This window comes from Rhea americana, unplaced genomic scaffold, assembly GCF_003343005.1.
Source record: "Rhea americana isolate MKP2758 unplaced genomic scaffold, rheAme1 scaffold_38, whole genome shotgun sequence".
Classification (NCBI taxonomy): Eukaryota; Metazoa; Chordata; class Aves; order Rheiformes; family Rheidae; genus Rhea; species Rhea americana.
In genome coordinates, this window is record NW_028186512.1 from 2,199,285 (window position 1) to 2,227,274 (window position 27,990).

General features: G+C 36.6%; 1 protein-coding gene across 1 annotated transcript in view; it reads left to right on the forward strand.

The window, feature by feature from the left end:
* The window catches only part of TTC29 (tetratricopeptide repeat domain 29), a 149,603-nt gene that overhangs the window by 83,379 nt on the left and 38,234 nt on the right, over window positions 1-27,990 (forward strand). The window contains exons 7-9 of the mRNA XM_085313147.1: window positions 6,182-6,273; window positions 13,759-13,882; window positions 17,704-17,935. Coding sequence (XP_085169273.1) covers window positions 6,182-6,273; window positions 13,759-13,882; window positions 17,704-17,935 — 448 coding nt within the window. The remainder of the gene's footprint in view (window positions 1-6,181; window positions 6,274-13,758; window positions 13,883-17,703; window positions 17,936-27,990) is intronic.

Sequence of the window (27,990 nt, forward strand, 5' to 3'; positions counted from 1 at the left end):
TTGCTAGAGGAATATCTCTTGCAGTAAAGGTTTTAGACTGCACAATAGTAACATACTAAAATACCTGGTTTTGAGGTTTGCATATGTTTCTGCACTGAAGGAACTGGCTCTTTGTTTTATTTTAATAAACTGCTGTATGGGGTAAAGTACAGTAACTAATAAAATGATGACCACATTTCTACAAAGTTGTAGTTATAGATGATCAGAATTAATATTGTTGCTAGTAGTATTGTTGATAGTAGCACAGAAGGCTGGTATTAAGAACAGTGATACAGAAGAAATAAGTATGAGAAAAAAAGTTAACCTTTGTTCAATCATCTACATACTTCAAGTTTCCTGTTCAGCAAAATGAAGCATACAGAGTGAAATCCTAACCTTATGGAAGCTAGTAAAGGTTTGAAATGCCTCTTGGGGAGAAAAAAGTTTGTTATTGAGTTGCTTGTTTTTACATATTGATTCAGGTTCAATAGAGTGAATATTATGCAAAATATACAAATAACATTTAATGCAGACAACCAAAGAGCCCTAGATCTTATCTTAATAGACTACTAAGAGAAGGATGAAAGACTTGTCTTCCTGGGCAAGCAGATATAGACCCAAGTAACTTGAAGCATGTGTGACCGTGCATATTAGTAGAGCATCAAGCTAAATACTGCACTCGACAGCCAAGTATAAAAATGGAAAGAAGAGAGCACAGACTGGGTGAAGTGACTGTCTCTCCTGGAGAGTGTCCTCCAAGCAACACGTTAGTGATAGCCATGTCCTAGCAAGAACCTATTAAAGATCATGAACAAGTGTGCTCCACTTTGCCATTTGACTTAGGCAGAGTTCTGGGTGGATTCTGCCTTCCCTCCCCCCCATCCCTTATTCCCCTTACTGCCAGATGCATGCTTATGCTATGGATTATACAAATACCCACATTAAACTCCCTAGAATAGTAGCTCTTGRACAGGCCAGACAAGTTCTTCTCTTCCTTGTAGCAACAGTAGTGAGATTTGTACATTTCTCCTTCATTTTGTTCTGTTTATTTATCAAAACAACAGAGTCCAGTGTAATTGGATATGACTAAGGACAACGAGTTAGCATCCACGTTAATCTGWGTTGGTAAATTTCAATTGTGAAAGAAGAGGGAGAATTAATAGTTCTGGCAAATCAGGGACCACTTCTTTCCTCAACATGGCACCCAGTTTTAGTGTCCCTTAGTGGTGAGCATACAGACAGTATGCTCTACTTCTGTTCTGGATGCTCACTATGCCTAAATACATTTAGCCTTTAACATGGTGCAGCCTACCATTTGGTTGAYAGTATCCAGTATCCAGTCTTCTTTTCCTGGGATCAACGAGCTCTGCTATAATCAATACATTATAAGAACAGTACTTACAGTCTTGTTACTGTTTAACTTCTTTCCCATTGTATTTTGGCCAATGTAAGAATACATTTTGGTTCATATCATGAAACGTCCCCTTTGGCATTACTGAGGTATAACCAAAGGCACAGAACCATTCAAATTATGGTGACAGAAGAGTAAAGACTGCACTGGTGCCAAAACAAAATGTGCTTAAGTATGTTGAGGACTGGGTAGACAATGATGAAGAATCAGAAAACTTGGCTGCGGTATATCTGAGGAAAAGAAATCCGCAAAATTACGGTAGCAGTTTTCTTTCATAAATCAAATGCCGTGTAGCTCCACATTGAAAGGATTTCTCCAGGTTCTGGAGAAAATATACACTCTCAACCCCCAAAAGARTATGAAGAAAAAAATAAAGTTGCCATAGTTTTCCTGTAGAGCACTTTTGTGTCTTGTGGAAGCCCCTTCTACATGGAGTAGTAAAAGCAGTTGGGATGGMATGAATGCATAGGTTCCTCTGTCACGCAGATACGTCAGGCTCTGAAAGCTCTGCACATTGGCCCTTCCTTCTGTGGTGAATTCAAATTCAGCACCAAATGGAAGATATGAAAGGCAGCTCTGTGACAGAATCTGTGATTAATTTTTCTTTACAGTGAGCTAAGCTAATGTAGCTAAACAGGTACAGCCTGAGCRGTTTAAAAGTTTTCATTGTATATTTAAATATACATTTCTTGGAGAGATATGGAAGAGAGTTCACTAAACTGCAAACTAAAATGCCTATGCGTAACAGCTCTAATGTCTTTTTTTTCCACTGAACTGCATGTGAAAGATTATTCAGTGATTGTCAAAGCTATGTGGTTTCTCTGAAAGTACATAAGAAGTACTAAGTGATGAGAGACCAATAATATCCCTACCAGCACCTCTTATTGGCTCCAGAAAAATATTTTCAGATGCTGCTACCCAGCCTGGGCCTTARCCTGTTACTGCAGTGCTTGTCAGAAATCATTAGCTAGTGATGTGTTTAACTAATGTTGCAGCTGATTGTCTGATTTATGTTCAAGCTCTGTAAATGAGACAGAAGCATCTTTACTGCTCACCAGCTGTGAAATGAGTAAACACAGTTAGATTTTCAGAAATCAAAATAAATATATATGTTTGATGACAGTATCAAGTGCAAAGCTGAGAGCAAAACTATGTTTTTGTGTTTTTTAAATGCACAGTACTATAAATCAGCATCACCCTGTCACATTTTTGGCAGAGTAATATATTTTACCAAACTGATAAAATACTAGTAGTAGCATAAATCTTCTGCTGACTTGGATAGACATTCTTTATTCAACATAAATTTATACCATTGATTTTTACTCTTTTGTCCATTATCCTCACATATTCTTATCAAGGTTTAGCATAGCCTACTTCCTTTTGTGTGTGTGCTGAATATGTGCCAGTGAGGTGGGTGAGTGTGTATTTTTGTGTGTGTAAAAGGAATATGGGTGTGATAATAAGAAATAAAGGATGAGATTCAGGGTAGTGGAGGGGAGTCAGTGCATGTGTTTTACATAAATGAGATAACACCAGGAGGATTGCAGTAGCATAATACTGACATAACTGAGAAGCAAATCTCAACTGAGATCTGACCAATATTTTCTTTGGCAAAGAAGGTAAACATGAYGTTCACCACTACCTAGAGAATTATTCCAAGAGCTATGCACCAAGTATACTCTAGTTTGAGGATTTAGGCACTGTTAGTTACTTTGCTTTATTTTTAACACTTTAACAAATTGTAGCCACACCAGACTTGCAAAGTCGGAGAGAGATGTTTCTTGTATAGTGTTCTCACAAWAGCTATCTTCCTTTCAGATGTACCCACGTCCAGCTTTTAGTGCTAAAAAAACAAGGGAATTTGTACAATGCTTCTTTATAGTTTTATATTTCCATTCCAGATCAATAAAAAGCTTCCACTTCTTTCCCCATACACCAGAACAAGATTGGATGGTGTTTAGGACAATTACCGGTGATGTGGAAGACAAAGTTGAAGTCCTCACCCTGCCATCCTCCCATATCCTACATGAATGAGAACTAGTGATCAAACCCCACTGTTCGTTTTTGTATTTAACTTACTTTCAATTTGTTTGGTTTTTAGCCAGTATTTCTGCTGTGGATCTGCAGTCAGTGTACTTAGTCATGTAGAGCCAAAAAGTAATTTGTGACCAAAATCAGTGCGGCATTTAAATTTTTTTCTAATCTTACCACATATTTTATTTTTAGGGATAGATAGAACCATACATGATTTTAATCTATCTGTTCAACTGCATGTACTATGATCTTTTTTTCACTAGTTTCTAAGGGTATCAAGCTCTGTTTGAGAAAATATGGAAATTTTATAATGGACCCTAGCATGAACAGGATAAATCTATTTTATCAGTTTGCGCCTCAAAATTTTTGGGACATAATAAATTAAAAAAAAATAATAAAACATTTTGCACTTTCAGCAACTCTAAAACTTAACTGTTTTTTTTTTGAAAAGGAAATTCAATCACATTAATATAAATATGAAACTCTTTAATGTACATTATCAGTGTAGATTATCTTATATATTACTATTTGATATCTCCTTACACAATGTTATATAATGTTATTTACATCTCTTTCACATTAATAAAATTACCAATATTACATTTTAATRCATAGTATTTAGTGTGGAATACTGGAACAGAAACACATTCCCTTAATAAACAGATTTTTGTTCTGTATTCTAAATMGTTTCTTCCACTCTTTTGTTTATGTTATAACAGCTGTATTCTCTAAGACCACAAATGCAGCAAAAATTGTACATTCACTGTGCATGTTTATGTAGAGGTCTTCACCATTAATTACTGACATGTTTCATCTCTTGTCTGGGTATCCCTGTACTCTGCATATATTAGCCTAAAATATATAAAAGGCCTGTTTTTTGAGCTGTACTTCTATCTAAAGGTAAAACAGCTTTCATAAGAGCATGTAAATTCATTTGATCTGACCAGAGTAGCTGCTCTCAATACTTACGCACTTGTCAGAGAGCATATAGATCACTGGCCCAGCCATGCCCACTCAGATAGTACTCTCTTGACATATGTATGTCTTTTCTTATATAGTATTCACAGGAACTCAGACAGATAGGTTGATCGCTAATATCTCATGAAAATAAATTGGGTTGTTTTCATCTCTATCTGATTCAAAGTAGGAGTGATTTTCAATCCAATGCATACAATTTTCAGACCTGCTGATGCTGTTATGGCAGGCTTTCTAWTAAGGGTACAAATACTACAAAAAGTACCCTAGGTCTTCTGAGCTAAATGGAAAAGCAAGAACTAAATGGAAAAGCAAGAAGTGACTCCTGTGTATGAYCGTTACTAGCCTGGATTATTAGAAGGACATACTGCAGGCCTTGACAACTTTGCCTAGGCATTCGGTTTAGGGAGAGTTCAGAACTGATGTGACAAGTTCTTAACAGCAGTGTCTGCATTCTCTTTTTGTCGTATCACATGCATCGATAACTCAATTGCCAATGACCTTCAGGTATAAGATTCAATATTGATGTACGTGAAAACAAAATTCTGTCAAGGAAGTACTGGAGTGAAGATAAACAGTGTAGCTTATACACTAATTGCTTGCTTTTTGCACACACAGAGTTTAAATAACTCAAAAATAGAGCATTGTCCAGAGATACTCATGTGTATAGACTCTTTCAGAAACTAAGAAATCTGAGTCGTGGGAACACTAGTAGAAATGGTGATATCAGTGGCATTAGCACACACAAGTTGTCTCCTTTTGAACCATGCACTTTGCCAATGACAGGGGATGCAGTCTTAATCGAAAGTGCCCTACCCTTTACCTCAAGATAAATAGGCATCTTGGGGCCTGGAGGGTCCTGTCATGTCTCCCTGTGCATTTCCCCATCCCCCTTCAAAGCTAGTAAATGACATTCACTACTCCTTTCTTGGAAATGTGCAAAAAGGATTTCCATAGATAGTCTTTGGAGATTTCCTGTGTTCTCATGTGTGTAATAGGTTGGGTCAAGCAACAAAGAGGGAGGGAGGAAAGAAATAGATTTAATTTTATGTGCATTCTCCCTTCATCGCCATTGGAAAAAGGTGGATGAAAAGAGAAATTATGCAATACAGGTGATGTCAGTGTTAAATTAAATTAAGATCATATGTTTTTATGCAGCAGCTGTAATCCTTCAGTTATGGAAGAGGTCATGCTAATAGAGTACATTCCAAACAAATATTAAGAAATTGCTTCTGTGCATGAATAATTAGTAGTGCACATAGCAAAATCGTTTACAGTATTTYTAAGCCAACTGTAGTTTAAATGTATAACCTATAATTTATTTACTTATTTATGCATCCAAATTGTCCTAAAAGAAGAGTTTTCGTAGTGACAGCTTAAAGAAAGAAAAAGCAACTTTACAGTGTATTTCAGTGTGTCAAGCTAAAATTCTATGAATGCAAGGGATATAATCTGAAGAGGTGAATAGATTTTCATAAAAACACATCCATCTTTTAAATAATCACTAAGGAAAATTATATTTTGAAACAGGTAGTATCTCTTTGGTTTTTGTGAACTACAAAAATAAAGGGATTTAAATGCATGTTATATCTTTATTTTTAATTTGTAATTATTGAGTATTTTCAAATCACAGTAAGGAAAGATCAAAAACCTGGTCCTATTACAGCTAATTAAAAAATAAATATATAGGTGAGAAAATTTTAATTTTGTATTTCATATGGACATAGTGATTGCAAATCAAAAATGGAAATGCTTGATATATTTATTTTTCCTGTTTCCCAGATTTTGAATACCTCTGTAAAAATCTTCACAGCACTGTGTGATTCAGCTGGCCTGGGCAGAGCATATGAAGCTATAACCAAGATTCTGGTAAGGTAGGTTAGCACATCCGTGTCTTGCTGTCAGTGCACATTCATTCAACTGTGAAAGACTTAAATTGTTAGAGGTCTGTCGCTTCCCATTACTTACTGCTTAAATTTTAAGCAATGCCCTTCTTGCAGTAAGTGACCCTTTCACCGAAAGTTATTTTAAATAGGTACCATTTCTTAAAACTGTATGATCCAATCTTTTCYTTACCTGTAAACTATAATATGTTCTTTTCATTGATATTTTGGGGATTRTTTTTTCAACAGTTTGGAAGGGGCCTTCCTGAAAAGTAGAAATCCCGGCATGTTTTCCAGGTTAAAAAAACAGAGATCCTGAAGAATATAGTAAGCTTCAGTAGGTACCTTAGTGTAACCTTTGTAGAACTTCTCTGTAAGAGAAGTTTCCATTTATTGTTCTACCTCAGTCCTTCTAGAGAGGCATTTTTGTTTTGTGCCTGTACAGGTAAATAGTTTGCACAAATTACATCTTTGTCTTCATTTTCATTTCAGCAATTGGCATTAAAATCTTATTGCAAGTGAATTACTTGGAAATTATTTCAATTTCTTACACAAATAATTTTGACATAAATATTATACTAGAATTACCTTATGAACTAGGTAAAAAAAAAATGATAGTCAAGATAAAGACTGTAGCTTCTTGAGTCATCCTCTGCATGATGCAGAGTAACAAACTGTTTATGGAAGAAGACTTGCTACCAGATCTATTTCTGTGCAGGAAGCAAATTCTCAGTTCTGAATTAGGTGCCTGGTCACATGGCCTTCCAGATCATATAGGAATCAGTCACAATCATAGTTCTCTTTAACTCTCTCATGCATAACTCATGGCTATTCATATTCTGTCCTTCCTAAACAAGCACACAGCRTAAAATATTCCAAAGTCACAAAACAGACTTAGAAGACTAGGTCTCCTTTTCAAAAGTGRCTTAGGTCTAAGGTCCTGAAAAAGATTCAGTTGCTGGGTCACCAGCTTTTGAAATGAGTGACTATTTCATACTTGACTCCCATGATACAATCAAACCCTAGAAGTAAGGTGTCTGAGTTCTCAGTTGCATTTGTAGATTCCTTGTAGTTAACTAAAAGCAGCGCTCTGAGTAGAGGGTGGGTTAAGATAACCAGAAGGAAACACCTAGAAAACTGTGTATCTTAATTGCCTCCTAATGGAATTTAGGCATTCTGGAGTGAGAGAATATACTTTTCTGTACTCAGAACCTTCTGACATCAGGTTTGCATCCCTTTATCTGAAGGATCGAGCAAATGAAAATTCTTTTCTTAAAAGCACAGCTAAAGAAGAAATCATAGAATGGTAAGGTTGGAAGGGATCTCTGGAAATCATCTAGTCCAACCTTCAGCATAGCCCATACAGGGATTAAACCCGCAGCCTTGGCATTAGCAGCACCACACTCTAACCAACTGAGCTAAACCTGCCCCCAAATGGCTGGTGATTTTTTTCTGCGTCAAATCTGTATTCCACACCATCTAGGTTCTCTAGCTACTTGAGATCAGGCAGTCTCACTCACTGATTTCAGGTTGTTGCAGTTTGAAAAGAGGAAAAGTAAGAGAGGTAGAACTCTCCAGTTCAGTATATGAGGCATTCTTCTAGAAGAGGGACATTGTAATTGACTGAAGTGAAAGAGAGTCTCTCTCTCACATCCTGAATGAGGATTTTAATTGCACTGGCAAAGAAATAACCATAAACCTTTCCTCTGGAAAATTCATGCTGTGGCATTTTTGGTAAAACCATTTTGGTAGTTATGCCCTGAGAACATTAACCAAATTAAACATCTTACATATATGTCTGCATATATGTCTATAAACTACTCAGCSCTGTAAAACATCAAGATGATTTTGGGCACATTTCAACTGTTTGAGAAACTTTTGTGTAGAAAAAGCTATGSACCTATGAACTTGGGGTGTCTTTATTATTACATTCAGTTAAGCAAAAAGACCAAGATTCATAATTCTGGATTTATGTTCCAAAACCTTAATGACTGTCTCGTGTAAGATACATAAATCTGTCTGTGTATGCGAGCCTTATGTCTTCTTGAAATGTAGTGTGACTGAGGGTCATAGACACTTGTGAAACTTTCATCCATTGTCTTCATGGAACTCTTCTGTAAGGTGGTCTCATGGATGGGGAGATGCCAGTCTGTAAAATCCATCCACTAATTATTTTAACGTAAATTCCATAATTACTTTAACTGTATCTCAAGCACAAAAACCAGCTAAGTAGACCTTAAAGTATCTTTGGCATCAGAAAATAGCTCATGATTCATGAGCATTATTTAAAATGCTCGTGAATACGGTCAGCATCTCAGCATACACAGATCTGTGGGATGCATTCGCAGAATCAGTAAGGTTGGAAGGGACCTCTGGAGGTCATCTAGTCCAACCTCCCAAAGATTTCCTCTTGCTGGTTCCATGGGGGCTTGAACGCAGGACCTTCAGCATGCAAAGCAGATGTGATAACCACTACCCTATCTCTCTACCCYTAACCATTGGTTCTGATCAAGCTGGCTAATGTCATAGCAAGGCCACTCTTAGTTACCTTTGAAAAGTCATGGCAAGGGGAGGTTCCTGAGTACTAGAAAGAAGCAAATGTAATTCCTGTCTTTGRCAAGGAGGATCTGGGGAGCTACAGGCYATTCAGCCTCCCCTCAGTCCCTTGGAAGGTGATAGACTAGATAATCCTGGAAGCAATTTCTAAACATAAAGAAGAAGAAGGTGATTGGGATTGGTCAGAATGGATTTATAAAGGGGAAATCCTACTTCACCAACCTGATRGCTTTCTATAATGCAAAGACTAGCTTAGTGGATAAGGATAGAACAGTGGATCTTGTTTATGTTGAYTTTACCAAGGCTTCTGACACTGTCTCCTGTAACATCCTCATAGACAAGCTGATGAAGTACAGGCTAGATAAGTAGACAGTGAAGTGGACTGAAAACTGGCTGAGCTGCCAAGCTCAAAGTTTTGTGATCAGTGGGACAAAGTCAAGCTGGATGCTAGTCACTAGTGGTGTACTCCAGGGATTGATACTGAGGTCAGTACTGTTTAATCTTCATTCATTACCTGGATGATGGGACAGAGTGCAGCTTCAGCAAGTTTGCAGATAATACAAAATTGGAGGGGAGGGGAGTGGCTGATACACCAATGGTTGTGCTACCATTCAAGGGGACCTTGACAGGCTGGAGAAATGGATCAACAGGAATCTCCTGAAGCTGAAGAAAGGGAAGTGCAAAGTCCTACACCTGGGGAGGAATAACTGTGTGCACCAGGACCAGATGGAGGATGGCCARTTGGAAAGCAGCTTTGCAAAGTAGGACCAGGAGATCCTGGTGAACAAAAAGTTGCCCAGAAACATGCCCTTGTGGCAAAGAAGGTGAGCAGCCTCCTGGGCTGYGTTAGGCAGCRTGTTGCCAGCAGGTTGAGGGAGGTGATCCTTCCACTTGACACAACCCTAATGAGACACATTTGGAATGCTGGGTCCAGGTCTGGGCTCTCCAGTGCAAGACAGACATGGRCATACTGGAGCAAGTCCAGCAAACAGCCGTGAAGATGATGAAGGGACTGGAGCATCTGCCTTATGAAGAGAGGCTGRGAGAGCTGTGAGTGTTTAGCCTGGAGAAGAGAGAAGGCTCAGGGGCCATCTTATCAACAAGCATGAACAAACATTTGGGAAAGAGTAAAGAAGGAGCCAGRCTCTTCCCTGTGGTGCCCAGTGAGAGGACATGAAGCAATTGGCACAAACTGAAACACGGGAGAGTCCATTTAAACATAAGAAAACATTTTTCTTTACTGTGAAGATGACTGAACACTGGAACAGGCTGTCTAGAGAGGATGTGGAATCTCATCTTTCAAAAGCCCTTCAAAATCCCAGGGGACATGGCCCTATTCAAGTTGGCACTGCTGTGAGCAGAGGAGGACAGGCAATCTCCAGAGSTCCCCCTCAGCCTTAACTATTCTGTAATTCTGTGATCTGTGTCTTAAGCAGATAAATTCCTGTCTGCCATGTAATGCTCCTTAACAGTAGGACAGATATTTCAGACAACTTTTCAAAATTCAGTGGCAATATTTTTCTTAAATAAGATTGTGCTGGTCCAGTTTCTTTTGTTCTTCCTCAGCATTTGAAGGAGGAAAGGGCATAGAAAAAAGGCGTGAAATGTCTATGTAAAAGAGTAAAACATTGCATGTTTCTGTTTACTCTTACGCCAAACTTTTGGGTGTTTACTTTGTTGATGTATAGCAATTTCTGACAAGCCCAATTAGAAAATACTGAAGAATTACCATTTATGACAGTCTCCAGACTCAGTTTGATCATTTTTTGTTCATTTGTCTTTTAGCCTGATACAGACTAAGCTAGTGCAAATCATTTTATATTTGACGGGTGGTGCCTTTACAGAAAAGAGGTGATTTTGCTCCCTTAGCTACTAAAATGACACATTATAACCTTAGTATCTTGAGAATCTGCACTGATTGCCTTGAAAAATGTTGGAGGAAGTGGGTTGAACCCTGATCATAGTTCAGAACTTGTCTATAAATTTGCAATTTTTTGTGAAGTCTTCACTTCCTCAGACCATGGGAAATTGTCCTGAAAATCCTTATCATATGCATTTAGGCCTCYCATTTTCCAGGGAAAAATCTGACATAGTAGCATCATATTCTTGACGTATTCTGCCAGTGTYCACCATGGTAATGACTTCCTGTGGACATATAATTTGTACATCCAATTCAGTCACAGGAGCAGTGAAAGGTGCATATTTTCATAAAGATCTAATAAGGATAAAAATCTCATTTTAGCATGAATCTAGTAGATTCGTAATCTCTTAGATACGTAATCTCTTCTGCTGAAGCCATCATAACTGTTCTGTGGGATTATGAATGACTRTATTTTTAGGAAATTGCATCCTAAAGATATAGAAAGTGTATGGCTGTGTAAAATAACATGTAGGTTTTTGAAGAAGTTATAAAGTATTAGCTCTTTGAGTAGGAAAAACCTGTTTTTCATGTATCAGGACTTGTACAGGATAAAGTATGTCAGTAATCTTTCTAGTATACTTCAAGTATCTCAACCTGTATTGCTTTCTAGTACTTCCTTTGAAAATACTAGAAAAWTTGTATTTTAGCAGCTGATTGCTGGTTGGCATAAGTGAAGTTCTCATACTGAGAATTGTATTTTTGATACATATCAAATTGATTTCTTTTTGCTTGGAAGACACTATATGCCCTAGCAATTTTCATATCTTCTATAAATGAAACATGTTTTTTTATGTAAAATATAAAAAATGGCCAAAATATATCAAAACATTTCTATTAATTCATGAAATTAGGAAAACCTTTTTACATTTTCTCCTATCACTGATTCCATTTGCTTTTTTATTTTCAGCCTCTAGCCCACAAACTTGGTGGCACAATCAACAAACCCCTTAGTGGCTGTTTCATCTCTCCTCTATTTGATTTCTCCACTCTGAGTAAATGATTAAGTTTTCATGCATTGGTTCAACCAAAATCTATGTTCACTCAACCACATCCTTTATTGATTACTTCTACTGCAAACAGTAGGCCAAGTGTGATATACATAATTGGACAGTTGTCAGGGGATGTGGGTGTTAACAGTCCTGTTTTCCCAATTGGAAACTGGAATCACCTTGATACACAAATATTCTGCACTGTTTCATTCTCATTCCTTGGACCGAAGAGTCCTTTTCCTCAGAATATATGTTTTTAACTCTCTAAGGTCTGGTTGAATGGATTTAATGATTATATGATATAATATGCTCTTCAAGTTGCACCTGTGCACTGCATATAGAAAACTAGAAAAACTGGAATTAATATTTGTCTAACACTTTAACCTTGTCCTTTAACTTATATAAATCATATGCTGTATTTCTGTGGGGAAACATTTGATTTTCTCTCCTTAGGAAGAAAACTAGGTTTATAAAAAATACATTCCTGATTCTGAAATTTAGAAGTCTTTTGACAGTTGGCCAATGTTTGCAATACAGTATATTTCATATACTCACGATAAAAGTCTTAAACTAGGAAATGTTACTAACTCCAGCTCTGCTCATTAACAGGTAAGCTTTAAAGTAACCTGTACTTGAACGTTTCAGGCATCTAAATTTTCCAGTGTTCTGGCCTCCTTTTGTAGCGTCCTTGCCCACTTCAGTCACATAGAGATAATCACTGCAATATTGTAAATTTGCAGGGTGCTTACTGTGTTTAATGTTCAGTGGCAGGGTCTTCCCTATTATRATTTCTCTGATTTTATAAGACAGGTAAAGAATTGCAGCAGACTTAATCCTGCCAAATTTTGAAAACATGTACCTCTAATATAGTTTACAGTAAGAGCTGTAATTTAAATAAACATGTCAATCATTTGCTACAGGAATATAACTTGAAGGTATTTTAAAATAACAAGAAAATAAATCACACRTCTTCATCACTTATGAACTTCTATTTCTGTGAGTTTCTTAATTAAGACTGGATTTTCTGTCTTGCTTGGTAGTTTGACATTTAGCATTCTGCTCTCCTACCTTAGAGACTCAAGTTCATGGCTAATATTGAGGTCAGCTGCAGTTACACTTCAGCCTAAAAGGAAAAAAGATTGTAGTGCCTCACTCACAAGCAAATCCGAATGTCTATCTTGTATCTTGTAACCATACTGCAGAGATCTTACATTGTTAATATGACCAGGTTTATTAAAAAAAGAGTATGTGCAAATGTTATTGTCAAAGCACATTAGCCAATTTTCAATTTAGATTCAGATGTGACCTGAGGTTGCTCTAATCTCACTGGGATTTGGAGGTGACACCTGCAATCCAGAGTTTATAGGTTTGTCAGTGTGACTCCAGCAACCTTTGATCTGTCCAGCCAAAGTGCAGCAGACGGTATTCAGGAGCACTCCTGCATTCGGGAGCAGTCTGTAATCCTTAGACTTCAGAGACAGAACCATTGTATAGCTGCTGCTGTACCACCAGGATTCTGTAGCAAAAAGTGGCAGCTCTAAATGATAGAATCAGAGACAATCTTACTGAAAAAACTAGCATTCTTACTTCTTTCCCKTAATTTTCTCAGAAAGTGAGGTCTAGTTGTATTGAAAAAGTTATCAGCTGCTCATTAGGAGAATTATTAAATTAATAGAAACTCAAAAAAACTCTGCAAATTCATCATCTGCATTTTCATTCTTGGCCCTAAAATATATCATAGTATTTTGAAGAAGAGTTTTGTTTTATTTCACTCAAAGGATCCAATTCTGCCCTTGAGGATTATGGCTTAGGCGTTGAACTGTACAATGGCTTCATGCATTAACTGTATAGGGACTTCCTAGACATCTGTATTAGAATTAGTCCAAATTTCACCACAAAACAGATTAGTCATCACAGAGTAAAACTATATGGAATAGGGTGATAGATCTTCAGCATTTGGAGAAACCATCTGAGTGTATATTTAATTTTATCCTTTGTCATTTGCTTCAGTCAGGGAAAAGTGGCTGAAACTGCTGTGTACTTGGAAGAATTTGTGAAGGTTGCTGAGAATGCTCATCTGAGCCGAAGCCTGGTGGATGCATGTATATTACTTGGGAATCTTTGCAATGAAAGAGTGAGTATTAGTTATAATAATGATGCCAAGCAATTGGGTTTAATTCATCGTAAAAATCTGTTTTTGCATATGAGGGTGACCCAGGAGAATTTGATCTAGGTATTGGACCTTACAAGAGTTACAAAAGGAGAAAACACTGTGTGACTGACATTTCTAAATGAAATACATGAAATATACCTTAAGGTTAAGGTGAAAATACTACATCATATTTCACACTTAGGATGCTGTTCTAGAATGGTCAAGTGAAAACTCCAAATCCAGATCATGAAAGCTTTCAGTGTTGTGGAAAGTATGGGTCCAAATCACGGTTTGGGCCATCTGTGCACATAAAAAATTTAACACAAATGAAATTTTGTTATAGGATGTGTTGAAATTAATGCTTTTTAAAAATGGATGCATACTATACCACATACTAAATTATAGTTTCTAATTTTATCTTGATTTCCTCTCTGTATTCTCTCAGCCAAATTTGTAAGTGGATACTAGTAGCAAATAGTTGGCAGAGGTCTGTCAGTAGCACAGGGACTTTCCATTCTGCACTCCTCCATCCAACTTTTGGCTTTGATTTGACCTGTTAAATCAGAAGATAGGCAGTGACAGACAGTGTTAAGCTAGGAGTACCCAAGAAATTCCTCTTTTCATAGTCCCTAAGATCTTTTGAGAAACTTCCTTCTGATCCAGGCACCAGTCTCTGAATTGTCTTTCTGAGATGGAACCTGCAAAGGCAACAGTTCTGCGGACTGCCTCTCTGGGTAATGAGTCTCATACTCTGTGCAGCTCAATGTCCAGGGATGCAGCAGTTGCAGTGCATTTGCAATTGGCATTTGAATCACATCAGGAGGGTTAAAAATATTACTGCAAAAGCAAAAGATTTATGTTGAGCCCTTTATTTCAACAGCTGTTTTAGAGTTAAGTATTATCTAAGTTAAAGCCATTATAGGGTATTTTTATTCCACTCTATACTTCCTACATTGATACAATCTACAGTAGTTCTCTCCCTCTTGTCGAATTATGGATATCTCTATTTAAATGCTGCAGGAAATTATTTAGAAATAATAAATAATAAAAAGAAGTTGATCTGCAGCCTGGAAAATGTGGGAACCTGGAAGTATTTTAATTGTGAAGCAAAAGTTAAAAATCAGAAATACAATTTCTAAATCATGATGGTCATTTCCAAATAGGATTTGTCCTGTTACTGGAAAAATGCCAGAGTTAACAGTGTGTGCGTATGCACACAGGCAACAACAGTGTATTTCACATTTTCTAACTTCTAAGTGCTAGACTTTATTACTAAACCATGTTTTTTAGTAGAATTTCTGTTCTGTGTTTAATATATTGAACAGGCAACTCATCCTCTTTTGATTATGCAATATCCAAATGCATCTTCATCTTCAAAAATCATCTTACATGGAACTCCCCGTGCCAAAGTTACTGTCCTGTTTCTGTTGCATGAGCAGTAAAAAATCTCTTATGCTATAATCTCCAAATTAGCTTGAGATCTTTATGTATGTTCCTTGGCATAAATGCAGGATTTTCCACTGAAAACTTAAGTTTGAAAGTCCAAGAATTTGTTGGGGTAACCTTAAAATGGATCTGGAACTTAGAGTTGGATGGTGTTACATAGTGCTTAAATATTCTACTTCAGATTTGAATATACTTAAGTAAATTCTTTTAAACTGTTTTTATACTTTACTGCTTCTTGCTGCTAGTGTTAATAATCAGTTACATCAGAAGTGATATTTTAAGAATTAGCCTCTTTTTGGTTTGTTCTCTGAATTCTTTTTGTTTAATCAGAATTTGCTGTCTTGAGCTGTGGTGATGGTGTAGAAGGGAAGAAATGCAGTGATTTAATCTTAGAAACTTGTGTGAAATAGTTAATTTAAATATATTAATTKATATCTTTTAAAGCTTTACACTTTTCTATTTTCTATAACATTTTTTCTGCAAGGTCAGCTGTGTTTACCAAAACTGAATCTACATTAGCATTTCCTCATGTGGATCACTGCCTGCTTGGTGTCAGCATTCATACGCAGTATTATCTAAGTTAAAGCCATTATAGGGTATTTTTATTCCACTCTATACTTCCTACATTGATACAATCTACAGTAGTTCTCTCCCTCTTGTCGAATTATGGRTATCTCTATTTATATCCTGATATATCCTTAGGGACCTTTAGTGAGCAAAGGGTGTAACTTCTAATGTCCTTTCCAAAGTGACTTTGACCAATTTCATTCCACTCTGTCCATGTGGCTGCTATTTCTTTTCTATTTGGTCATCGCACTGTTCCATCACTTTCACTGTATTTCTTTAATGTTGTATGCTAAGCTCCTGCTTTCTARTCATGACTCTTTACCCATAGGTTTGTCGATTCCTAAAATGCCTATTTTCATGTTATGCACAGATAGTTTTAATTTCTTCCAGATTGTTAACCAGATTCCTTACTTTAATATGCAAACTCTGATGGAGTTACTATGACAATCYGTTATTCTTCACTTCACTTTTCTCGTGTTTCTTAGCCTGATTTGCTTCTGTCTTCTCACTGATTGTGTCACTTAGCCTATTAAAGTTCTCACGAATATGGTAGGTAGAAGTTTCTTCYTTCTGTCTATCATACTACCATTTATTATTCTTTTATTCGTTCCTGTGTCCTCATATGCATAATTTTACTGTCCTGCTATAATAAATATTACATGATTTTCTCTCTTATTTTCTATTTCTCTTTATTTTTCTTTCTGTTGCACACTGCCATTTATAATACCAGTATAAAACGCACTACCTTTCACGCCTGGACCATACTACCTGATTTTAATGAGATGTAATTTATTTGCTATCAACTCAATCACTTTGCCTTTAGGTTTCTCCAAGTCTCTTGCATATGTGCTGTTTAGGCATAGTGCCATGCTACTTCTTAAATTAGAAACTTGCTTCTGCATCTTTTCTTTTGACTTCTCCATCTCTGGTAGTACTTCACAATAGTTTCATGGCAAAGAAGAAAGATGCAAGAGATGATGAAAAATACCAAAAAATATTTCAGCAATATCCTTCAACCTATCATCATTTTCTTTAGTTTTGTCTTCACTCCTTTTTGGTCAAAAGCTTTTTTCTTGCATCTTACATAAAAAATGGTTCTTGTTATATTTTTTAAATTTCTTTCAGTGTCATTGCTGTAGTTTATATTCCTTTATGTGGAATTCATGGATGTTGGACTTCTGTATTGAGAAGGATGTTTTTTTTCTGTTTACTAACACTGGTTTATATTTCTCTTACTGTTTCTCTTCTCGGTTGGGAATCTAGCTGCCTGTTGATGTTCACTTTTTCTCCATAAATCTATAGATTGTTATTTGTGTCCTTTTCAGTGCATTACATCCATTATGTTACTGTTGAAGCTTATTCTTTTCCTCCTTTTTAAGCTTTCCTTTCTAGAATTTGGTATCACCATAGTAATTTGGGACCTTTCCCCTCACAGAGATGTAAAACTTAATGAAACAGTAGTGACAATTGCTAAATGGCCTGGCTGAAATCAGCATTAATATCTGGTATTGATAACAGTGATTTGCATATTCAAAGCACTACAAAGACAACTAAAGTACAGTTCCTTTCCTGAGAAAGATATGAACACTGTTATCTGCATTTTAGAGATTAGGAAACAGAGTCAGAGAGGGAGTGATTTGCTTAATACCATGTCATGAGTCATTCTGTGGGCTGGCCTCACAGCTGCAGCTTCTGTGGGGTGTGAGAGGAGCAGGCTGTAGCATCGAGGTAAAGTACAGGTGAATACAAATAATTTTTACAATTCTCTTTTTTTTCCTCTTCTTTATTAGGGTCACTATAATGAAGCATTTGAATATTTCAGTCGAGCTTTTGAGGCAGCAAACACTTTAAGTAGTTTGCCCTTAGTGGATGAAACAAAGACTTATTATGGCATTGCAAGGGCTCATAAAATGATGGTGGCAGTAAACAACCATACAGAAGCAGCAGATCTCGTCAGCATGAAGTACCTGCTGGCGTGGAAGGAGAATAGAAGTGACATGTGTACTGACCCTCTTACAGTCGGTAAGGCATTGGTTATGAAACACATTAGTGCTGTGTTGCCCTTAATGGTTAAGTCATTTTTCTTGTAGAGTTTTGTTAAATTATTTGCTGGGTTTAATCACATTGAATTAGCCTTGTAGTGAATGGAGGTTAGATTTACTTCTTTGTATGCTTATTTTTTAAAGACTGAATTAAAGACTGAATTAAATAGTTTTAAATGCAGTATAGTAAGGAGAAAAAGATTTTTGTAGTCTTCTGTGACTGGTGACTTTTTCAATGCTGTTTTTCAAAACATCATATTTACATGCAGAAAGTGATGTATGGATTTAGTCAAACAGTCAGCTTAAACTTCAAAAAAAGAAAAATCTTCATTTTGCGGTTGGTTCTTCAGGTGTACCCAAAAGTAAKTTCCCTGTAACAAATAGCTTTCAATTCTGTTTAAAACAATGGACATAGTTCTGAATTCAGAAGAGCGTTCTGTTTTGGTTTTTGGCATACTTATATCTGACACAGACATACTATGATCAAAGGAATTTTATTAAAAAAAAAAAAGCAAAACTCTATAACTTCCTCACTGTGTTTTCCTGCCTTAATTGCAGGAAGGAGAAGAACTTTTTGTGGAATGGACCTTTTCCTTCACTGGTTAAATTGTCTTATTTTAACATATATTACAGTGTGGGGGGGGGGACATAAAATCAGAACTGTACATTTTCTCCAAGTAGTAATACTACTAAGCTGTATTGTGCTGGGGAAGGAAGAGGCAGAAGTCTACTTCTCTTAAAAAATTTTCCTTTATACATACCCATGGTTGAGAGGATGAATCTGGAGTAGAATGGGAAGAAATTACAACTATGGCAAAATTATGGTACTCATTTGCAGTGAAAGTTGGGAGCTGCAAAGTTATTAAATGTAGTGTCCAAACTCCCTCAGCTATTTTGCTCCCAAAGGCAAAGAACTCTTGTCTGCTCTTATGTATCTCTTCTTGTCATAGTATTTGAACAATTAATATAAAAGAAGCAACTGAATCTGTATTTAAACAAATAGTTAATAGTCTGGTAATTGAAGATTTTAGCAGTTTAATAAGGGCAAGCTGGACACCAGAGCAACACTGGAAGCAACTGAGAATTATGCTGCAAGTACATTCATTGGTGTTGCCAGCTCTTTGAGTGGAAATCTGAAGTGATGACAAATGAGGTAGGACTGTGATTAGAGTGTCAGTGGTAGTAATGAGGAAGTTCTTTCTCAATGCTAATACATTTCTCTTACAATGAGTTTCTAGAATTAAATGTGGAGCTTCTTACTTTATTAAGAGAAGCTCTAAAATGCTATGATACTCTCTCCTTTACTTCTCATCCTTTGAGTGTATCTGCCCACTTAGCTTAACTGAGCTTTCTAGAAAATGCTTCCATGTTAGAAGGTCATATCATTCTGATTTAWTTTTTTTTTCTAGATGAATCACTTTCAGAAGTTAACCAGTCTCCTTTACCACAGATAAACAAAGTAATCATGATTCTCAGGGGCAGTGTTACACAGATGGCTCCGTTGCTATTTTCATCTCTTTATTATTCTGTGACAAAACTGTAGGATCAGTCCTCCACCCCAGGACCCAGGTAGCTGATAACAAATTGCTAGACTTGTATTGCAGGAGGTGTAAGATGCCAAGGATTGCAACAGACATGGTCAAAGAAGAATCCAATTTCAAGCAATTCTACATGCAGTTCATAAGAGGGTCCTTAGCTGTAGCCACAGTAAATGAGAAGTCAACCAAAATCAACAATGGCAACASCAAAAAATGGGAGCCTTGAAAAGACAGTTATGATGACTTTTGTATCTTCAAAATGCAGGAGAGTATTTTACCTCTTGCACCTAAASAGTTTTTCCATTTAACTTTCATGCATTTCTCTCTCCAGATAGTTGTTATACTCGGATATTCTGAAATGGTACGTGTTGCTTTAAGCTTAAGTTTCATGCTCCCCTTTAGCAGGGCTTCAGGGATAAAAAGTATGATTAAAAAATCCCATTATTCCCTGGCAAGTGTGGTACCAGAAACAAGTTTTGCCTGCTTGGATTCTCTTTCTTGAACATTTCTGCCTCATTTACAGTCTGTTACTTTYCATATTAGTTTTCACGCTAGCTCCAGTTAACTCCAGGAACCCTGTGGCTATTGCATATTTAGCATCTCTTCCAGTTCAGTATCATTTCTGTCTTTAGTGCTCCAAGCTTACTCTCATGATACCCAGATTACATCCAGGAAAACATAGTGTCACACTGTCAGCACAATCTGTAACATTCTTTGTGTTCTGTGTGCCAAATCTGTAGTTGGTACTGGCATTACATTTTTAATATCTTTGTCTGGCAAAACATATCCTGGCACCAGTTCAATAGTAGCATTCAGTGGCTTTCATTCTTAGGTGTAGCCTTTATTGTACCTTTTAGCAGAATGTCTGTGTGTCCTATGATGAACTTACCACTTTGGAAAGTCCTGCTGTGATAATAGAACAGTRTTTCTTGCTCTCTCAAACAGCTCAGCATTGTTAATCTGCTCAATTTTTCTCAGTCTTTTTGAGGGTAAAACAGCTAAAGATTCCATTCTTAACTGCAGGGAAATCTAATGAAAGGAAAAGGGAAGGTACTAAGTTTTTATTTCTAACTGTTCTAACTGGATAATTTTTCTGTGACTTAAAGTAGTTTCTGCATCCTTAGGCAAAAGAAATACTTGGCCAGTTGAGGAACCATGACATTTTAATTCAAGCACTACTAGGTACCTTCTGTCTTTCACCAAGGCTTATTTTCTAAATCAGTTATTTCAATAACCAGGCAGGAAGAACTATTAATTRCTCAATTTACCTCAGCATTTATTAATAAAATAGATATATTGACCAAAGGATAGGATTGTCAGAAAACAATTGGAAAGATTGTTTTTCTCTCCACTATATTTGACTCAGTCACCTGATTTCACTTCCAAATGAGTTATTTTTGCCATTGTGAGATGTCAGTGCAAGTACAAATACACTTATATGTGTGTGTGTGCATATATACATTTTTTTTTGACAAAACTGTATGGGGGGGGGTAGACTACACACAAAAAGCCTCGTGACTGCAACCTAAAACCTAAAAACCCACAGCATGACTAACATTGCCTAATGATAGAAATCTATCACAGGTTCTTTAAATAATAGTCTCCTTGAAAGGAGAATAATAACTAAAAGTGCTGAAATAAGGAAAAATTGGGATAAAGCCCTATTGATTAAATGAAATGGTGCCCAGGAACTGGGTTCTCTGCAAGTCTGGCAAATTTTGGTCTAGGTCATTGTATCTGGCAAGGCTATGCCTCAGCAAGAGACATTGGAAGACTGGAATCATCTAGACAATTTTAAGACTAGAGTTAGTTAAAAACGTATTATTTTCCTCCATGCCAAGAATTATTCTTTTTTTTTTTTTTTGAGAAACACTATATGCTTTTGACTAGAAACTAGAATTTGTATTTAAATTTCTTTTTTTTAGTATTGAACTTTGCAAAATTAACACTTTAGTGGGGGGAGTCTGTGTGCTTTTAAATAATAGCYACAAATGCAGCGTAAGTGATTGTCTCATCTGTACTATCAATTTCAAAGTCTTACAAATTATGTTGTACTATCAGCGCTTTCATTTTTCAGAATGATCAGGACTGTTCCTAGCATTCCACACTTGAGCAGGCTTCAATGTGATTTAAAACACATGAACAAGCTGAAACTATAGCTTGGAAAATACAATTCAATGAGCTTTGATTCTTACTCACAAGTGTGTATTTCCTTGATGTTCTTTCTTTGGCTCCCTTTTATAGAGGTATAGAACGGTGTGTTCCTTAATGTGAATGTGTCCTTTTTGATTACGGAAAAAGTCAAATTGTCATGTTACCACTTAAAACATCTCAAAAATCTTCTAAAASTGTAGTAGTCATTTTTCTGTAATAGATGTGGCTAAAAAAAACCCTGTCAGTGTGGCATAGAATAGAGATCTCACCAGATGCGTTTGAGGACAAACCCRTATGTGTCTTTGTCATTTGTAAGTAAAAGGATTATCCCTAAAGAATGTTAGTTAGAAGGGAGACGTGAGATAAAGATTATACCAGACAAATTCTGAAAAATCTTCTGTACTGTAAGTTACCACARTCATGTAACTTATGTACCATTTTGGTAACAGTGTGACTAGTGTGCTTCATAATGTGAGAAATTGATTTTTGTTTTTTAAACAATCGCATTTTCTCTGAAGTACTATTACTAGAATTAGTATACTAATTCTARGAATACTTCTAACTTTACAGATCTTGGCTTTTTCTCCATTAATAAACCATTAGTTATGTATCCCAATAAAACTCTTATGCCATAGTACTGTAACCTAGATGCCTGACTATCCTGATGAAAATTTGGGTTTGATTTTTGGGGAGGGACTCTGTTTTTTATGTACCTTATCAATTGTACTTTGCATCTGCCCAGTAAATGTTCATCAGGATAGCACTTTTTTTTTTTTTATCTGAGAACATGTAAGAGAAAGATGCATTGATCAAAAACTCCATTCTAGTCTTTGTACCTTACACAGGTGTGCATTCTTAAAATAAATTTCTTATATGATATCAGAGGAAAAGTAATGGCTTGTTTTAGCAGGTTCCTTTCACTGCTTGTTTCATATTTAAGCCACAGATGAGACTGTAAGAACTGTGCAGATGCATGCTATCCTTCAAAGCCTCTGCACGTGTGCGTGCGTGTGTGTGCATGCGCGTGGGTGTGCGCGCGCATGTGTGTCCTATTGTTTTGCTAGTTTATTAATAAGCCCTATTCTACAGTTGGCATGTATAGGAGCCAAATATAAGCTTGTATGATGACAGAAATTTGTATGTAATCTTAATATATTCCTTAAATATGTTTCTGCTTGATAATATATTGGTGGGCTTCACCTRACTTGCTGTTGAGTATTATGAAGTATGTTTAAAAGTAGTTAGACTGAACAGACCAAAACCATGATTTTCTTCCACTCACCACTGTGAAGAAGATCAGAGTGGTTCAGACCATCATTTGGGAATGCTGTGAACAGCTGTGAATGCCTGCAGGTCCAGTGCCTGCCAGCAACCTTCTGGGCCCTCTCTGCCCTCTCCCTGGCCCGTTTACTGTGCGAGAGCTCAGTTAATGCCTGTTACACTCGGTGGAACAAAGGCCTCTAATGGACCTGTAACGCTTCAAGGGCTTCAGTGCTTATGATTTCATGTCAATGGAGAGTTACAGAGATGGAGAGATTATTTAAGTTTTCAAAATAGTAAGTACATCCAAAAATAATGAGAAATAGAAAGGAATTTAGAGAGATTCCTCTGCCCTCCAGAAGATTTTTATAAGTAGTTCTGTGATTATTTTTATCCTTAAAATTATCTAGGCTTGTACTGTTCCGTCTTATTCACATCACTTAACAATCATCAGTTGCTGAATTTTATCTGATATTAACTTTTGTTTTTTTCCAAAAAAATCCTCAATTAGTCTTAGGGTTTTTTATACTACTATACCTTTGATATTAATGCAAACTACATTAAGTAAATATTAAAGAAATGTGACTGGTTGATATAGTAGAAAGAGCTACCTGGGTAAATTCCAGCAAGCAGAAAACAGATGTTAAATGATTGCTTCTTCAATTCACTACTGTGAAATACAAAATGATAACTGGATGGAAAAAATATATTTAAGTGCTATACTTAGATATTTTTAGAAAGTGGAGGTGGTTACTCGTGGGGCTTCAGAAAGGATTAGATGTGAGAAAATTGTGGATGATAAGGAAGTTATTCAGTATATTGTGGTCAAGGTTTAGAAGCACCAAGTTCTCAGGGAAGCCTATGAGACATAGTTTAAACACTGTTYACAACAGTTTTGCTGTGAGAACAGTAGTTTGTTCTGTTTTATGCTGCTGGCCAAAGTTTGTCTGAGGAAAACATAATGGGAGAATACAGATATTCCGTAGTCTGGTACTTTATACATATGCATTGTACAGGGGTTTTTTTGTTTGTTTGTTTTTTTTCTTCCTTGTGATATTTATAAGTACTGCATTAAATAATCAAGAATTGCCACACAGGTTCAGATCTAGGTCAGGCCTATGGTTCTGACATGGCACTACCAGATTTCAGAAGAGGGTTCATAGAGGTTTTTTATGTTTAATTTTGGAATAATGTATTAGAACTTTCTTATTTTTTTCTAACAGTTGGCAGTCATTTATGTCTAAGTAGTATTATAATTCTTCCAGAAGTACACTATCTTCTAATGTGATTGTCAATGTTCTTGTTATCTACAGCTATAGGAGAATATCTTACTAGAGAAGGATTTAGTTCTGTCATCTGATTTTTTTCTGACAGCTGATCCTTTTCTGTAGAGACTTCTAAATCTTAGCATGCATTTGCTTTAGTGAAGTCTTGTGCTAAATATCAGTGGCATCCAACCATGTGTTTTCTCAGAGAAGTTTTCTAGATCAGCAAAAAAAGTTGCCTGAATAAGTCAAATTGTAGGAGAGAAAAAAATGTTAAAAGTGGTGTTCAAACTACAGTATACTGTCAGAGCCTTTAGGACAGCTTTATGCACTGAAATAGTGTAGCTTGGTGCACTGCATTGTCAGCGTTTTGGAGGGAGGGGGGGAAGTTGCTTACTAAGCTAAAAAAAGAGTGAAAAATCTCAGGGCAGAACCTCAGTCCAGCTCTGATCCTATAGGCCATTTAAATGGTGCAGAAGTGGAAGTTCTCTCCTGACCTCGTTAGATCACTTCTGGAGAAATCCTTTGATTTGAAGGTACCTTGACGCTTTAGGTATGTTTCACATGCCTGCAGTCCATAGAATAGGAAATGTGTTGAAGAAGAGGAGTCATAAAGCAGAACAGCTGGTGGCTGCTATGCTCCAGCAGTTCCCTGCTGGGGAAGGTCGGCCCAAAGGAAGCAATAACCAGTTGGCATAGTATGAAGTGGCTCTAGGGCTTCTTCATAYGTGCCCACTGTAGGCCCCTTTCCTTTGCCACACACACACACAGAGATGTCTCTGGTGGCTTTATGCTCTTATTCTCAAAAGAGAAAATTGATTCTCAGAAAGCACCAAAGAGCTCTTTGTTTTGTTTAATATTGAGAATGTTGTTGTCATTTAGACTTCATAGAACAACCTTTTATTGGTGCTGTCTGCAAACATGCTACCTGAGAGAGACTGACCTCAGGCCAACAAGAATGCAGTTCTCTGSAGCAAAACCTTCCTTACCAAAAGGTCCTTGAGAAACTTTAGACACAGAGAATCAAAGCAAAGACAAAGAAACTGTATTCAGTGCATGTTTTCTGTAACAGAGCTAGGTCATCTCGGGAGTCACAGTCAGTGCACCAGCATCATCTTCCTCCCTAGTCTCCTGAGCCAGCTTTTTTTTCCTGCATCTTTGCAGTTTTTTTCTGAGATGCCTTCCCTGCCTGTCCATGTCCTTTTATGTTCCTCTTCTATTGAAGTAACAAATTGCTGTTTCTGTTGAGACTCTGTGGTCTGAAGATGGTCAAGATTCAAATGATTTATCTTCAGAATGAGCAAATCTGTTAAAGTGAAATACCATGCTTACACAATTAACGCTTCTATGAAACCATATGTCTTTTGCCCATAAAACTGCCTCCCTTCTTATTCTTTTCTGAGATCATTCCGAATATTTTGTCATCTTTTTCGAATCCTGAAAGAGMTCTTTTCTTTTTGTCTCTCTTCTTTCCCTATCTATTCTGTACCCTGCAATATAGAAGTGAAGAACAGGAGAGGGAGAGAACAAGAGAAAAGTAAATTTTTCTTCCTCCCTCCCTCTTCCGATAAGTTAATCAATAGAAAATTGGCAAGTATCAAAATATCCTATAAAGAGATCTTAATCACCTGTGCAATTGGTAAGTTTAAGTATACAACTAGGTAATTTATCCACATGCATGCTTAAATAGATGACCATGCCCCCAGGCTCATCCACTTGTTTCTACTTACTCTAGTTAAGCATTCAATATTATCTGTAATATAGAATATTGCCATTTAAGGGCTTATATATATGAGTCTTGCCACAGAGCCAAGTAATTATACAGTATTTTCTGTAGTATGCCATATAAGTACATCATTTTGGACATGGAGCTATTCTCCTGTAATACTGACATTATTAAGTATCAGGTAGAATAAATGGTATGGGCAGCCTGATTCAAATTGGTTCTGAATACAAGTTTTTCTTATTCTTCCATGGTAGCTACAGCATTTTGAAATTCACTTTCATAAAAATTCCAGTAGATTTTTTTGAAATTTTGAAATATAGTTGCTCTGCATTTTAGTCAAACGTAATGTAGCCAGTGTTGACTCCTGTAGGGAACTAATCTCCTGCAGCTGTTTTTGAAGTGAGAACTGCAAGTTGCCAGCACCTCTCACAGCTAAACCTTGTGCTTTTTCTTGTGCTGGACATAGTAACTATGAAAGCTGATATACAAACTGGGCCTTTCTTTATGAAGGTGCATTTAATATCCCATGAGATTTACAAATTGTGTAAACACAGTGGGTTCTGCTTGGACATCAAGCTGCCTGATGGCATCYATAGGTCAAGCCTTGGCATTTGAGTGATAGCACTGTGCACCCAACTCATCGCAGATATACCAGTCCTCCGTTTTTCAGATTCAATTTTATGCCATATAGCAATACTACTCAGCTCATGTTGTGCACCCAAGGAGTTTGAGAAACAGGAACACCAGATGTTGCCCCATTAGTTGCAAGGGAAATCAACACATTTTATTTGGTATGAAACCATAGGGAGAAGAATGCCTGCTGCACAGCTTTGTAAGTTCTGGGCTATCCATCAGCTTCTTATCCTGCGTGCACACTGGCAGCACTCTGTTTCTTTTCACTTTTATTATCTCAGTGGAAAATGCCATTTTGGGGTGCTGTGTAGCCCTATTCTTTGACTCCAGAGCATTTCAGTCTGCTGAACAGCATCTTGAGTGTGTCATTCTCCAAGAGTGAGCCTGGCCTTACTGGTACCCTTAGCAATCCCTTCATGGTTTAATGTTGAGACTGAAACTAAAGAAAATTATGATTTTATCAACCAGATAAAATATATATGTACAGTTATATGCTGCAATCATAAGAAAATTGAGATGAAACATTGATTAATTTGAGTATTAGGAAATCAACTGAAGTATTAGAGGATAATATTTGGTGTTCTTGTCATCTTTGATATAACTTGAAATGGTTTACTTTTTACATAGGAGAAAGTAATTCTCCTGTTGCCATATTAAAACTGTTAACTACAACTGCAACAGATTAGCTGTAATCACCAGAAAAAGATTGTTCCAGCTATTAGCTTTGATTTATATGAATGTAATTGGTTTTGGTTCAAAACTAAAAATGTTTTTCTCTCACATACTTTGATATGTTTATAATGATTGTACTGCAATTATGTTTACTGTTTGGAAGGTATGTGTGTGTCTATATGTACATATATACATATGTGCATATCTATATAAGTACATAGAGACTGCATGGCAAAGAGAAGGAAATGTTGCCAGTACCTTAAAATTGTGGGCCAAATACTGCTTTYTGTTATGCCTATATAATGTTTATTTGGAGAGGAGTTGCACAGGTGTAACTAAGAGCAGAATTTGTCCTTTTTATCTGAGGTGCATCATCTAAAACTTTTAGGTAAGCAGATTTCAAATAATTGGGGAAGTTACTAGGTATGAATTTCATGCTGGAGGACATAACCTAGATTCAGATAAGAAGGAGGTTCAAATTTAAAGCATTACAATAAATAGGTTTTATTATATTATATCTTGCATTTATAGAGTTTTCCTTGAGCATTTGTGTTGAGAAGTACTGGAAAATATAATACTTGCTGATCAGAGAACTAGTATATTTAAGGATGACCAAAAAAATTTAAAATAAGGAAGATGCACATAGAGTTCTAATACATCCATAGGAAAATACGGGGTTAAAGTAGACTATATTTTAAGCAGTGTTCAGTTGACTTGCTGTGTGGGGAGAGACTGAGCAGTCCTGGCTAATGACTTGTAGGTACTGAATCCTCAGGTCTCTCAGGTG